Below are 13,796 nucleotides of genomic sequence, written 5' to 3' on the forward strand. Positions count from 1 at the left end.
CACAATTTCAAAATACAGGTCTTTAATATTTTAACTTTTACCTGTGTACTAAACTTTATCAGCACCATATATTGGTTTGGAGTGGAGTCTCTGATGATTTTCATGTGTTCAATTACTTCATTAAATGGGGCCACAAACTTCATTAGGTCATGACTGGTCATTGTAGCAGGGACTGTGAGAATACACAGCATGGCACTGCGCCTCACATCTTCTTTTAGGGAGGTCATCTTACTAATAAGACAATAATTAGACTGTCTTAAATAGATGAGGTAAGGTTAGATCAGACCACACTAATCGATATCTTACTAATAAGACAATGCCATTTTATGTAAGACAGAAGAGTAAAAAAAAAATTCAAACTTATTCTGCTAGTTATTTTTCTAATACATCAAAAATAATAATAACGAACAGCTCTTTTTACCTCTTTGCATAAAAGCAAAAGGAAATTTTCCAATTATTCCACCCCTGTGAACTTTTGGCTGTTTTACTGTAAGACTGGCAATTGCATATCTGTCCCTGGCAAACAGTGATCACCGTTTGTTGCCAATCTCCTCCTGGCTATTCTAAGGCAAAGCGATTATTATCAATGAGACTAGAAGTTGTGGGGGAGGAAGAGCAGCTCAGTGTTAAGAACGGATTCATGAAACCATGGGAATGGGTAAATACCCTGATATCTTTGTAGATTTCTTGAAGAACACTAAATTTTACTTTTAGTTGCAACAAGCACAGTGAACTGGAGAAGCCCAATAACCTACGTTGTCATTTGACTTCTGAAATATAATATAAATCTACTTTTGAAACAAAAGCTACTATCACAATGGGAAATTCTTAAAATCATCTCTCTCTCCATCTGCGGGTAAAAGTGTAGCATTCTCAATGGGACCCTGGTAGACAGCAGAGAACATTAAAAAGCTTTTCAACTTCATTGTTATATCTATTCACTTCTGAGGCCCTGGGTTCTTTGGTTATTCTTCCTCTTAAATATAGCCAACTACCAGATGTTCATGGGGTTAATTATTTAGTTTGTGGATTTTATAGTCCAACATTTATTTCTCCTATTCCGGGCTACCCCTTTCCCCCAAGGGTCTACTTCTTTATTTTACTCCTGGAAAATAAGTACCTTCCACCAAAAGGTGGATGGGACAAGGCGGCGAAGTGAAAGCCAAATCAGCCTATGCTCCTTACATTAATGTCTCTGGTAAAAAAAAGATTTGATGAAATTTTGTCTAAAATGATATGTGGATTAATCACGTTCTCCCTGTCCTCCATGACAAAGAATAACCACGTGCTGGTGGTATTCTTTTTACTACTTACTCTATGGTGGCCTCTGGCCAAAAATGGACCAGTGGCCATGATCTAATAATACAACGCAGTGTCAAGAACTGGTCAGCAGACATCACTATAAAACTGTCATCTTCAGCCTAGACCCCTATTTCCTCTTGATGGACAGGGGGTGTCAATGGATCACTAACCTAGAAGATGGGAATCTTTGGTGCCACAAAAGACAGAAAGACTCACTTATGCTTTTGGCTGGCTAACCCAGGAGGAATTTTTTTTTCCTTACTTTGTTTTGTACAGATGCATAATACCATGAACTATTTCAACAGATGGATTTCCACTGAAGAATGATATCTGGTCCGGAAGTTGTTTAGAAGGAGAATCTGGAGCAGCTTCTAGGCACTCTTTACTCTGATGTCCATTTCTAGTTTTCTCAGGAGTGGACGATGCCTCTGAAGATTTTCTTTCTTCCATTGTAGCCTTTACCTCATCTTTCACAAATCAAAAGTTTTGCGGTTATAAATTGCATTATTTAGAGATTAGGAAAAATGCTTGGAAAAAAACCTGGCCAGATTTAAACTTCACACCTGAAAGGTGGTCTTTAGTAGCCAAATTACAAAATAACTCTTTGATCGTGCTGCTTTCGGACCAATCTTCCTAAAGTGAACATTTTTTTTTGTATGATAAAAATGGAGATTACCTCAGATGCTCATAAAGCTTTGTCTTTGATGGCTTCTAAAGACTTAGCATTTGCCATAACCTGACATTTTCTACAAACTAAACCACTTGGGGAGGACACTCTCAAGGGCCAGTACGATCCCAAACTGGACCTACCAGTCCGGCCCACTTCTATCCTTAAGTTCAGTACACATCCACCTACTCAGAATGGAGCAGGCATAAACACGGTAGGCGGGAATAATGTGTTTATTTGGATTCACAGTTGATGTGTCGTCCAGCCAGGGAGTAATTGCTCTCCTACGTTTTACAAGGTGGCAGGTTTAGTTTGGCAGGATTAATTTAAAAAGAAACACATGGAATAAAGTGAAATGTGGCGTTTACCAATCAGTATCATTTTTTGCCACAGAAATTTTAAAATAAAGATTTACCAGCAAACAGAAGGCTTCTTGAACAGATCTAAAACAATTAGAACAAAACTGACATTGCACAAGAGTCTCCCCGGCCACCATCTCCGAACCACCCCCCGCCACTAATTTACAGGCTCTGGGAAAACCTACCTGGATTATTTTTAATGGTTTCAATGATCATATCTGTCATTTCTCGCCGGCCCAAATGTTGGTGAATAATCGCCACCTTCTCCACTGGTACTTTTCCTTCTAAATAGCCCTTAGCTGAAGCTAGAGTTTTTTCTTTGATTTCCTCATCAGACATTTCCCTAGCTAAAGAGAACATAAATGATTAACATGTTATGGTGACTGTTTTGCTGGCAAGATAAGCTCCTCCCTATTCTAATAAAGACAAACAAAACAGGATTGACAGCCTCAATAGGGAGCTACTGTGTTATTAGAAATTGGCAAAAACACACCTCATTTTTTTCCATCGCCTCTGAAGGGAAAAGTGAGGTAGGATTTTAAAACATAGCTAAATTAACCAAACTAAATCTTGAACAAACACCATAACATCTAGACCGTGAGCCCGCTGTTGGGGAGGGATTGTTTCTATCTGTTGCCCAACTGTACTTTCCAAGCGCTTAATACAATGCTATTCACACAGTAAGAGCTCAATAAATGCGACTGAATGAATGAATGAACTAACCATAAACACATACAAGGTTGTTCTTTTGAAAATGAGAACTTTTAAATTTAAGTACAAAAACAAAATTAAATTTCAAAGCAGACTTGACAGACATTCTGTTTAAGCAAACTCATACTAATTAAAAAAAAACACAAAACAAAATAACCAACAAACTCAGATATGTATCCAGGAGGTCCAATTAACAAATGGCTAACAGAAGCATTTTCAAAAACTCAAGTTAAAAAATAGTGTTTGAAGTCTTCATTCCTCACGGGTACACTACTACTTGTATATATAAAGGCAAGAACTAGGTTCCTGGGTTGTCATGTTCCCAAACCTGAAAGCCTTGAAAATGAAAGAAGGTATTTTGATTCCTTAGTGGTAACATTTTAAGAGACGACTGGCCCTTACAGGGCCTTGAGATCTAGTTAATGTAGGATTTCAAATCCTTTCTAAAGTCAGAGAGCTCGGAGGAATTTGGAAGTTTGAAGGCACTTAATTGAGAAGCTATAGTCTCGCATATGAATTTATGCCAAGATCAGGGCAATGGAAAGACAAGAGGGGGAAGCAGCAAGGCCGAGGGGAGAGGGCACAGGTCCGGGAATCTGAGGATCTGGATTCTAATCCCGGCTCTGCCACCTGCCTTCTGGGCAACCCTGGGCAAGGCACTTACCTTCTCTGGGTCTCAGTTTCCTTATCGGTAAAATGGGAATTCAATACCTGTTCTCCCTCCTACTTGGCCTGGGACAGACACTGTGTTGGACCTGATTACTTTGGATCTACCCCTGCGCTGAGTAACATGCTTGCCACATAGTGAGCATTTAAATACCAGAATTATGATGTGGGGAAAGATTTCCGTGTCAAGCTACTTCCCCATCATCATCATCATCGGTATTTACTGAGCACTTTACTACGTGCAGAGCATTGCATTAAGCATGTGGCGAAAGTACAACCCAACCGAGTTGCAGATTGTAAACTCGTTATGGGCAGGGAACTTCTCTGCTAATTCTGCTGTACTCTCCTAAGCGCTTAGCACAGAGTACTACTGAGCACAAAGCAAGTGCTCAATAAATACCACTGATTGAGCTGGCATACACGTTCCCGCCCCACATCGAGCAGCACAGAAGCCAAGTGGGAATCTTCATTCATCCACTCAATTGTACTGATTGAGCATTTACTGAGTGCAAAGCACTTTACTAAGAGCTTGGGAGAGTGTAACCAACAACGTGGCTCAGTGGAAGGAGCACGGGCTTGGGAGTCACAGGTCATGGGTTCTAATCCCGGCTCTGCCACTTTTCAGCTGTGTGACTTTGGGCAAGTCACAAATTCTTTGCACCTCAGTTCCCTCATCTGTAAAATGGGGACTAAGGCTATGAGCCCCACGTGCGACAACCTGATTATTTTACAATTACCCCAGCACTTAGAACACTGCTTGGCACACAGTAAATACTTAAATACCCTCATTACTATTACTATTACCCCAGTGCCTAGAACAATGCTTGGCACATAGTAAGTGCTTAACAAATGGTTTTTGTTATTGTTATCCCCGATTAGACTGTAAGCCCATCAATGGGCAGGGACTGTCTCTATCTGTTACTGATTTGTACATTCCAAGCGCTTAGTACAGTGCTCTGCACATAGTAAGCGCTCAATAAATACTATTGAATGAATGAATGATTATATTACATAATACATATTAACACTAATATTATTATATTAGAGACTGTAAGCTCTAGAGGAGGATGCAGACATTAATATAGAAAAATTACAGATATATACCTATGTGCTGTGGGGATGGGAGAGAGGATGAACAAAGGAGCAAGTAAGAGCAGTGCAGGGGGGGTACCTTGTTCTCGCCTGTGCCGCCGTCGACCCCGGCCCAAGTCCTACCACCGACCTGGAATGCTCTTCCTCCACACATCAGCCAAACTAATTCTCTTCCTCTCGTCAAAGCCCTACTGAGAGCTCACCTCCTCCAGGAGGCCTTCCCAGACTGAGCCCTCCCTTTCCCTCTGCCCCTCCTCCCCTCCCTCCGCTCTTCCCTCTTCCCACAGCACTTGTGCATATTTGTATATATTATTTCTCTACTTATTTCATTAATGATGTGTATATATCTATGATTTATCTTGATGGTATTGATGCCTGAATACTACTTTTGCTGTCTGTCTCCCTCTTTTAATGTTGGTATTTGTTAAGCGCTTACTATGTGCAGAGCACTGTTCTAAGCGCTGGGGTAGATCCAGGGTCATCAGGTTGTCCCACATGAGGCTCACAGTTAATCCCCATTTTACAGATGAGGTAACTGAGGCACAGAGAAGTGAAGCAACTTCCCGAGAAGTCATCCAGCTGACAAGGGGGAGAGGCAGGATTAGAATCTTGATGATGTTGTTTTCATTTTGTTCTGTTTTGTTTTGCTGTCTGTGTCCCCACTTTAGCCTGTGAGCCTGTCGTTGGGCAGGGATGGTCTCTCTCTGTTGCCCACTGGTCCATTCCAAGTGCTTAGTCCAGTGCTCTGCGCAGAATAAGTGCTCAATAAATACTACTGACTGAATGAATTTTTGTCCTATTTGGCTCTGTCTCCCCACTTCTAGACTGAGAGCCTGTCGTTGGGCAGAGATGGCCTCTCTCTGTTGCCCAACCGTCCATTCCAAGCGCTTAGTCCAGTGCTCTGCACATAGTAGGCGCTCAATAAATACCACTGACAATGAATTTTTGTCCTGTTTTGCTTGGCTGTCTGCCTCCCCCCTTTAGCCTGTGAGCATGTCGTTGGGCAGGGATGGTCTCTCTCTGTTGCCCAATTGTCCATTCCAAGCGCTTAGTCCAGTACTCTGCACACAGTAAGCGCTCAATAAATACCATTGACTGTGCAGAGTAAGCACTCAATAAATACCACTTGACTGAATGAATTTTTGTTCTGTTGGGCAGGGATGGTCTCTTTCTGTTGCCCAACTGTCCATTCCAAGAGCTCAGTGCAGTACTCTGCAAAGAGTAAGCGCTCAATACCAGTGACTGAATAAATGAATTTTTGTCCTGTTTGGCTGTGCTGTCTGCCTCCCCCCTTTAGCCTGTGAGCCCTTCGTTGGGCAGGGGTGGCCTCTCTTTATTACCAAATTGTCCATTCCAAGCGCTTAGTCCAGTGGTCTGCACAGAGTGAACACTCAATAAATACCATTGACTGAATAAATGCATTTTTGTCGTGTTTTGCTTGGCTGTCTGCCTCCCCGCTTTAGCCTGTGAGCCTGTCATTGGGCGGGGATGGTCACTCTCTGTTGCCCAACTGTCCATTCCAAGCGCTTAGTCCAGTGCTCTGCACGTAGTAGGCGCTCAATAAATGCCAATGACTGAATGAATATTCTGGTGGGCAGGGATGGTCCCTATCACCCAATTGTCCATTCCAAGCGCCTAGTCCAGTGCTCTGCACAGAGTGAACACTCAATAAATACCACTGACTGAATGAACGCATTTTTGTCCTGTTTGGCTCTGTCTGCCTTCCCCCTTTAGCCTGTGAGCCCGTCGTTGGGCAGGGATGGTCTCTCTCTGTTGCCCAATTGTCCATTCCAAGCGCCTAGTCCAGTGCTCTGCACAAAGTAAGCGCTCAATAAATACCAATAAATGAATTTTTGTCCTGTTTGGCTCTGCTGTCTTTAGCCTATGAGTCCGTCATTGGGTAGGGATGGTCTCTCTCTGTTGCCCAATTGTCCATTCCAAGCGCTTAGTCCAGTGCTCTGCACACAGCAGGTGCTCAATAAATACGATTAACTGAATGAAATAATTTTTGTTCTGTTGGGCAAGGATGGTCTCTTTCTGTTGCCCAAATGTCCATTCCCAAAGCTTAATCCAGGAGCCCTTAGTATTTACTGAGCGCTTAGACAGAGTAAGCGCTCAATAAATACCGCTGAATGAATGAATGCATTTTTGTCTTGTTTGGCTGTGCTGTCTGTCTCCCCCCTTTAGCCTGTGAGCCCGTCATTGAGCAGGGATGGTCTCTAGTACCCAATTGTCCATTCCAAGCGCTTAGTCCAGTGCTCTGCACAGAGTGAACACTCAATACCACTGACTGAATGAATGCATTTTTGTCCTGTTTTGCTTGGCTGTCTGCCTTCCCTCTTTAGCCTGTGAGCCCGTCGTTGGGCAGGGAGGGTCCCTCTCTAATAATAATGTTGGTATTTGTTAAGCGCTTACTATGTGCCGAGCACTGTTCTAAGCGCTGGGGTAGACATAGGGGAATCAGGTTGTCCCACGTGGGCTCACAGTCGTAATCCCCATTTTACAGATGAGGGAACTGAGGCACAGAGAAGTTAAGTGACTCTCTGTTGCCCAACTGTCCATTCCAAGTGCTTAGTCCAGTGCTCTGCACATAGCAGGCGCTCAATAAATATCATTGACTGAATAAATGCATTTTTGTCCTGTTTGGCTCTGCTGTCCACCTCCCCCCATTAGCCTGTGAGCCCGTCGTTGGGCAGGGATGGTCCCTCTCCGTTGCCCAACTGTCCATTCCAAGCGCTTAGTCCAGGAGCGCTTAGTATTTACTGAGACACAGAGAAAGGAAGCAGCGTGACTCAGTGGAAAGAGCCCGGTCTTGGGAGTCAGAGGTCATGAGTTCGAATCCCAACTCTGCCACTTGACAGCTGGGTGACTGTGGGCAAGTCACTTCACTTCTCTGGGCCTCAGTGACCTCATCTGTAAAATGGGGATTAACTGTGAGCCTCAGTTGGGACAACCTGATGACCCTGCATCTCCCCCAGCGCTTAGAACAGTGCTCGGTAGATAGGAAGCGCTTAACAAATACCAACATTATTATTAAAACGGGGATTAACTGTGAGCCTCAGGTGGGACAAGCTGATGACCCTGCATCTCCCCCAGCGCTTAGACCAGTGCTCGGCACATAGTAAGCGCTTAACAAATACCAACATTATTATTATTATTATTAAAACGGGGATTAACTGTGACCCTCAGGTGGGACAACCTGAAGACCCTGCATCTCCCCCAGCGCTTAGAACAATGCTCCGCACCTAGTCAGCGCTTAACAAATACCAACATGATGATTAAGCAGCGTGGCTCCGTGGAAAGAACCCGGGCTTTGGAGTCAGAGGTCATGGGTTCGAATCCCGGCTCGGCCACTTGTCAGCTGTGTGACTTTGGGCAAGTCACTTGACTTCTTGGTGCCTCAGTGACCTCGTCTGTAAAATGGGATTAAGACTGTGAGCCCCACGTGGGACAACCTGATTCCCCTGTGTCTACCCCAGCGCTTAGAACAGTGCTCGGCACATAGTAAGTGCTTAACAAATACCAACATTATTATTATTACTACAACGGGGATTAACTGGGAGCCTCAGGTGGGACAACCTGATGACCCTGCATCTCCCCCAGCGCTTAGAGCAGTGCTCTGCACCTAGTCAGCGCTTAACAAATACCAACATTATTATTATTATTAAAACGGGGATTAACTGGGAGCCTCAGGTGGGACAAGCTGATGACCCTGCATCTCCCCCAGCGCTTAGAACAGTGCTCTGCACCTAGGAAGCGCTTAACAAATGCCAACATGATGATTAAAACGGGGATTAGCTGGGCGCCTCAGGTGGGACAAGCTGATGACCCTGCATCTCCCCCAGCGCTTAGACCAGTGCTCTGCACATAGGAGGCGCTTATCAAATACCAACATGCTGATTATAAATACCAGCGAATGAAGGGACCGCACGAGCGGGGGCTGCCCAGGCCGGGGTCTCGCCCCCGAGCCGCGCTGCGCGGCCTCCCCCGAGGAGGAGAGCAAGGACCGTCTCTCTCTGTTGCCGACTTGTCCAGCGCTCCGCACAGAGTAAGCGCTCTGGTCCGTCCCGTCTCCCCCGATTAGACCGTAAGCCCGTCAAAGGGCAGGGACCGTCTCTCTCTGTTGCCGACCTGTTCGTTCCCAGCGCTTGGTCCCGCGCTCTGCACATAGTAAGCGCTCAATAGATACTATGGAATGAATGAATGAATACGATTGAATGAATGACAGGACAGGAGGACTCACCGGCCGCGCTGAAGCCGAAGTCGCGGGGGAGGGGCGACTGGTCGGCGAGCTCCAGTCGGATGACGACCAGTGACACACTCATAGGGCAGGCGCTGGCCGGCGCGGGACCCGGCGGGACGGCGGACAAGGGGAAGCGGCCGGCCGAGCCCGGGACGGCCGAGGCCGCCGCCGCCGCCACCGCGCCTCACACCCCGCCCGCCCCACCTCCACTTCCGCCTCCCCGCCGCCTACGTCGTGACGTCACCCGCCGCTTCCGCCCCATCCGCCGTCACGTGACGAGGGCCGCCGCCCCCCTCCGCTTCCGCCTCCCTCCGCCGTCACGTGACGAGGGCCGCCTCCGAGGGGGGAGGCGTCACGTGACGAGGGCCGCCGCCTAGGGGGGAGGCGTCACGTGACGGGGGCGGGAGCTGAGGTGAGTCAGGCGGCGGCGTCTCTCCCCCCCCCTTCCCCTCCCCCACCCCGGCCTCGCTCTGGAGTTGGGCCCGCACAGGCCGTTGGAGCCCCCCGAGGGGCGGTTGGGAAGGCTTGGGGCGGTGATAATGATGTTATAATAATATATTATATAGTAAGCGCCTAACAAATACCAACATTATTATTATTATTATATTAATAATAAGGTCAACGTCATCATAATATATTAATAATAAGGTTAAGCGCTTCCTATGTGCAGAGCGCCGTTCGAAGCGCTGGGGGGAGATTTACAGGGTCATCAGGTGGTCCCCCGTGAGGCTCGCAGTCTTCATCCCCCTTTGACAGATGAGGGAACTGAGGCCCAGAGAAGAAGAAGAAGAAGAAAAATGTTAAGCGCTTACTACGTGCAGAGCCCTGTTCTAAGCGCTGGGGGAGATCCAGGGTCATCAGGTGGTCCCACGTGAGGCTCCCAGTCTTCATCCCCATTTGACAGATGAGGGAACTGAGGCCCAGAAAACAATAATGATGTTGGTATTGGTTAAGCGCTTACTATGTGCACAGCACTGTTCTAAGCGCTGGGGGAGATTTACAGGGTCATCAGGTGGTCCCACGTGGGGCTGACAGTTGATCCCCATTTTACAGATGAGGTCACTGAGGCACAGAGAATAATAATAATAAGGTTGGTATTGGTTAAATGCTTACTATGTGCAGAACACTGTTCTAAACACTGGGGGAGATTTACAGGGTCATCAGGTTGTCCCATGTGGAGCTTACAGTCTTCATCCCCATTTTACAGATGAGGTCACTGAGGCACAGAGAATAATAATAATAATGTTGGTATTGGTTAAACGCTTACTATGTGCAGAGCACGGTTCTAAGCGCTGGGGGAGATTTACAGGGTCATCAGGTTGTCCCTCGTGGGGCTCACAGTCTTCATCCCCATTTTACAGATGAGGTCACTGAGACACAGAGAATGATAATGTTGGTATTTGTTAAGCGCTTACTATGTGCAGAGCACGGTTCTAAGCGCTGGGGGAGATTTACAGGGTCATCAGGTTGTCCCTCGTGGGGCTCACAGTCTTCATCCCCATTTTACAGATGAGGTCACTGAGACACAGAGAATGATAATGTTGGTATTTGTTAAGCGCTTACTATGTGCAGAGCACTCTTCAAAGCACTGGAGTAGGTTTACAGGGTCATCAGCTTGTCCCTCGAGGGGCTCACAGTCTTCACCCCCATTTTACAGATGAGGTCACTGAGGCACAGAGATGTGAAGTGACATGCCCACAGTCACACAGCTGACAAGTGGCAGAGAAATCAATACTTCATTCAATTATTGAGCACTTGCTAGGTGCAGAGTACTGGACTAAGCGCTTGGAATGGACAATTCGGCAACAGAGACAATAATCATAACTGTGGTATTGGTTAAGTGCATACTATGGGCCAAGCACCACTCTAAGCACTGGGGGAGATCCAAGGTCATCAGGTTGTCCCACATGGGACTCACAGTCCTAATCTCCATTTTACAGCTGAGATCACTGAGGCACAGAGAAGTGAAGTGACTGGCCCAAGGTCACACAGCAGACAAGTGACAGAGCCGGGATATTTGTTAAGCGCCTACTATGGGCCAAAGCGCTACTCTAAGCAGTGGGGGAGATCCAAGGTCATCAGGTCATCCCATGTGGGACTCACAGTCAATCTCCATTTTGCAAATGAGGTCACTGAGGCTCAGACAAGCAAAGTGGCTTGCCCAAGGTCACACAGCAGACAAGTGGTGGAACTTTGATATTTGTTAAGTGCGTGCTATGTGCCAAGCACTGCTCCAAGTGCTGGGGTAGATGTAAGGTGATCAGGTTGTCCCACATGGGGCTCAAGTCTTAATCTCCATTTTACAAATGAGGTCCTGAGGCACAGAGAAGTGAAGTGGCTTGCCCGAGGTCACACAGCAGACAAGTGCTGGAGCCGGGTTATTTGTTAAGCACATGCTATGTGCCAAGCGCTGTTCTAAGCACTGGGGTAGATACAGGAGGTTATCCCGTGTGGGGCTCCCAGACTTAATCACCATTTTACAGATGAGGTCAACGAGGCACAGAAAAGTGAAGTGATTTGCCCAAGGTCACACGGCCGACCAGTGGCGGAGGCAGGATTAGAACCCAAGTCCTCGGGCTCCCAAGCCCGTGTTCTTTCCACTAAGCCACGTTGCTGCTGCTGCAATAGATCTGGGTCGGCCCTGAGGACAGGCTGGTTGGGTGGAGGATCAACGTAGTCTAATGGTTAGAGCCCAGGCCTGGGAGTCAGAAGGACCTGGGTTCTAATCCCTGCTCTGCCACTTGCCTGCTGGGTGACCTTGGGGCGGTCGCTTCACTTCTCTGGGCCTCTGTGACCTCATCTGTAGACTGGGGTTTAAGGCTGTGAGCCCCACGTGGGACAGGGACTGCGTCCAACCTAATTAGTTTGTATCCACCCCAGCACTTAGGAGCGTCCCTGGCACATAGTAAGCGCTCATCAGTTACCATTAAAAGCATTGGGTTGGAAAACGCCAAATCAGCCACGTTTGGCCTCAAACCGAGAGGTTTGTTCTGCTCCTAAGTCTCGCTTCCTTCATTCTTCTCAGAATACCATACAATCCCCCAGCTTTTCTGCACACAACAGTGCTACTGACCTGTGTATTAGGAATCTGGTTCTGTTCTTGCAAATTTGGGGGCAGATTTTCCAATCATACAAAATTTCACTCTTGATTTGGCATATAGTCATTGTGGGGTCGCCGCCATTCTGTCACGTGACCTTGGTCCCGTGGCTCAGCTGCATGAATAATTAAAGGAAATAATCAATGGTCTTTATTGAGCACTTTCTGTGTGCCGAGCACTGTACTAAACACTTGGGAGAGTACAGAATAACAGCTGGTAAATATGACCCCTGCTCACGAGGACCTTACGGTCTAGAGTGTATGTACAGTCACAGCTTACTTTTGAGGAGCTCCCTCGCATTTATTAATCTCTACCAGTCAGTCAGCACTGGGCAAAAACACAGTGGCACGTAGGTCGCTAGAAACCTGAACAATAAACACTTGAACATCTGCTTAGACTGTGAGTGCCATGTCAGCCGGGGCCTATCCCGCCTGATTAACTTGTGTCCACCCCCGTGCTTAGAACAACGCTTGACACATAATGAGCGCTTAAATCCACTTTTTTTTTTAAAACCCACCCTTTCACATCATGGTAAGAAGGTGAACAATGCTACTTATTGAACTGATGGGGAAAGAGAACTCCTCACTCTTGGCTTCAAAGCTGTCCATCCCCTTGCCCCCTCTTACCTCACCTCCCTTCTATCCTCTTACATCCCGGCCCGCACTCTCCGCTCCACTGTGCCGCGTTCTCACTTGTTCCGCCGCTGACCCCTGGCCCACGTCCTGCCTCTGGCCTGGAACGCCCTCCCTCCTCAAATCTGCCAAACAATCACACTTTCCCCCCTTCAAAGCCCTACTGAAGGCTCACCTCCTCCAGGAGGCCTTCCCAGACTAAGTCCCCATTTTCCTCAGCTCCCCCTACCCTCCCCATCGCCCCAACTGCTAATTTTGCTCTATTCCCCTCCCCCCCACCCCACTTTGTATATATGTAACAATAATGTTGGTATTTGTTAAGCACTATGTGCAGAGCACTGTTCTAAGCGCTGGGGTAGATACAGGGTAATCAGGTTGTCCCTCATGAGGCTCACAATCTTCATCCCCATTTTACAGATGAGGGAACTGAGGCACAGAGAAGTGAAGTGACTTGCCCCCAGTCACACAGCTGAGAAGTGCCAGAGCCGGGATTCGAACCCATGACCTCTGACTCCCAAGCCCGGGCTCTTTCCACTGAGCCATGCTGCTTAATTCTATTTATATTAATGATGTGTGTATAGCTATAATTCTAATTATTGATATTTATGCTATTTATGCCCATTTACTTGTTTTAATGCCTTTCTCCCCCCTTCTAGACTCTGAGCCCACTGTGGGCAGGGATTGTCTCTGTTGCTGAATTGTACTTTCCAAGCGCATAGTAAAGCGCTCAATAAATACAATTGAATGAATGAACCTAAAGAGGTTAAGTGATTTCCCTGAGGTCACAGAGAATATGGCAGATCCAGAAATAGATCTCCAAGGTCACCAAATCCATTAGCTCAGGAGAGACCAAGGTGCAAATCTTTGCAGCTGTCATTCCCACCCCTCTGGTCACACCCCCCTCCTTGCCCACCCCTTTTCAGCCATGAGTAGGGTCAAAAGGAGGGGAAAAAAACTTCAGCAGTAGGTTTGAGGCCGCATCAAGACACTCCTCCGATCCCCTCATTAAATGATCTCAGAAGAATG

At 46.9% G+C, this 13,796-nt stretch overlaps 2 protein-coding genes across 2 annotated transcripts in view; one reads left to right on the top strand and one right to left on the bottom strand.

The window, feature by feature from the left end:
* LOC100075845 (BRCA1 associated protein) overlaps positions 1–9,122 on the bottom strand; it is a 30,201-nt gene extending 21,079 nt beyond the window's left edge. Inside the window, exons 1-4 of the mRNA XM_029052691.1 lie at positions 9,041–9,122; positions 2,514–2,675; positions 1,565–1,769; positions 42–231 (exon numbers count right to left, since the gene is read on the bottom strand). Coding sequence (XP_028908524.1) covers positions 42–231; positions 1,565–1,769; positions 2,514–2,675; positions 9,041–9,122 — 639 coding nt within the window. The remainder of the gene's footprint in view (positions 1–41; positions 232–1,564; positions 1,770–2,513; positions 2,676–9,040) is intronic.
* A 265-nt stretch (positions 9,123–9,387) lies between these two features.
* Positions 9,388–13,796, top strand: part of ACAD10 (acyl-CoA dehydrogenase family member 10) — a 53,564-nt gene continuing 49,155 nt past the window's right edge. Inside the window, exon 1 of the mRNA XM_029057844.1 lies at positions 9,388–9,452. The gene's annotated coding sequence lies outside the window, so the exon portion shown is untranslated. The remainder of the gene's footprint in view (positions 9,453–13,796) is intronic.

The sequence above is a fragment of the Ornithorhynchus anatinus genome, chromosome 2 (assembly GCF_004115215.2).
Source record: "Ornithorhynchus anatinus isolate Pmale09 chromosome 2, mOrnAna1.pri.v4, whole genome shotgun sequence".
Taxonomy (NCBI): Eukaryota; Metazoa; Chordata; class Mammalia; order Monotremata; family Ornithorhynchidae; genus Ornithorhynchus; species Ornithorhynchus anatinus.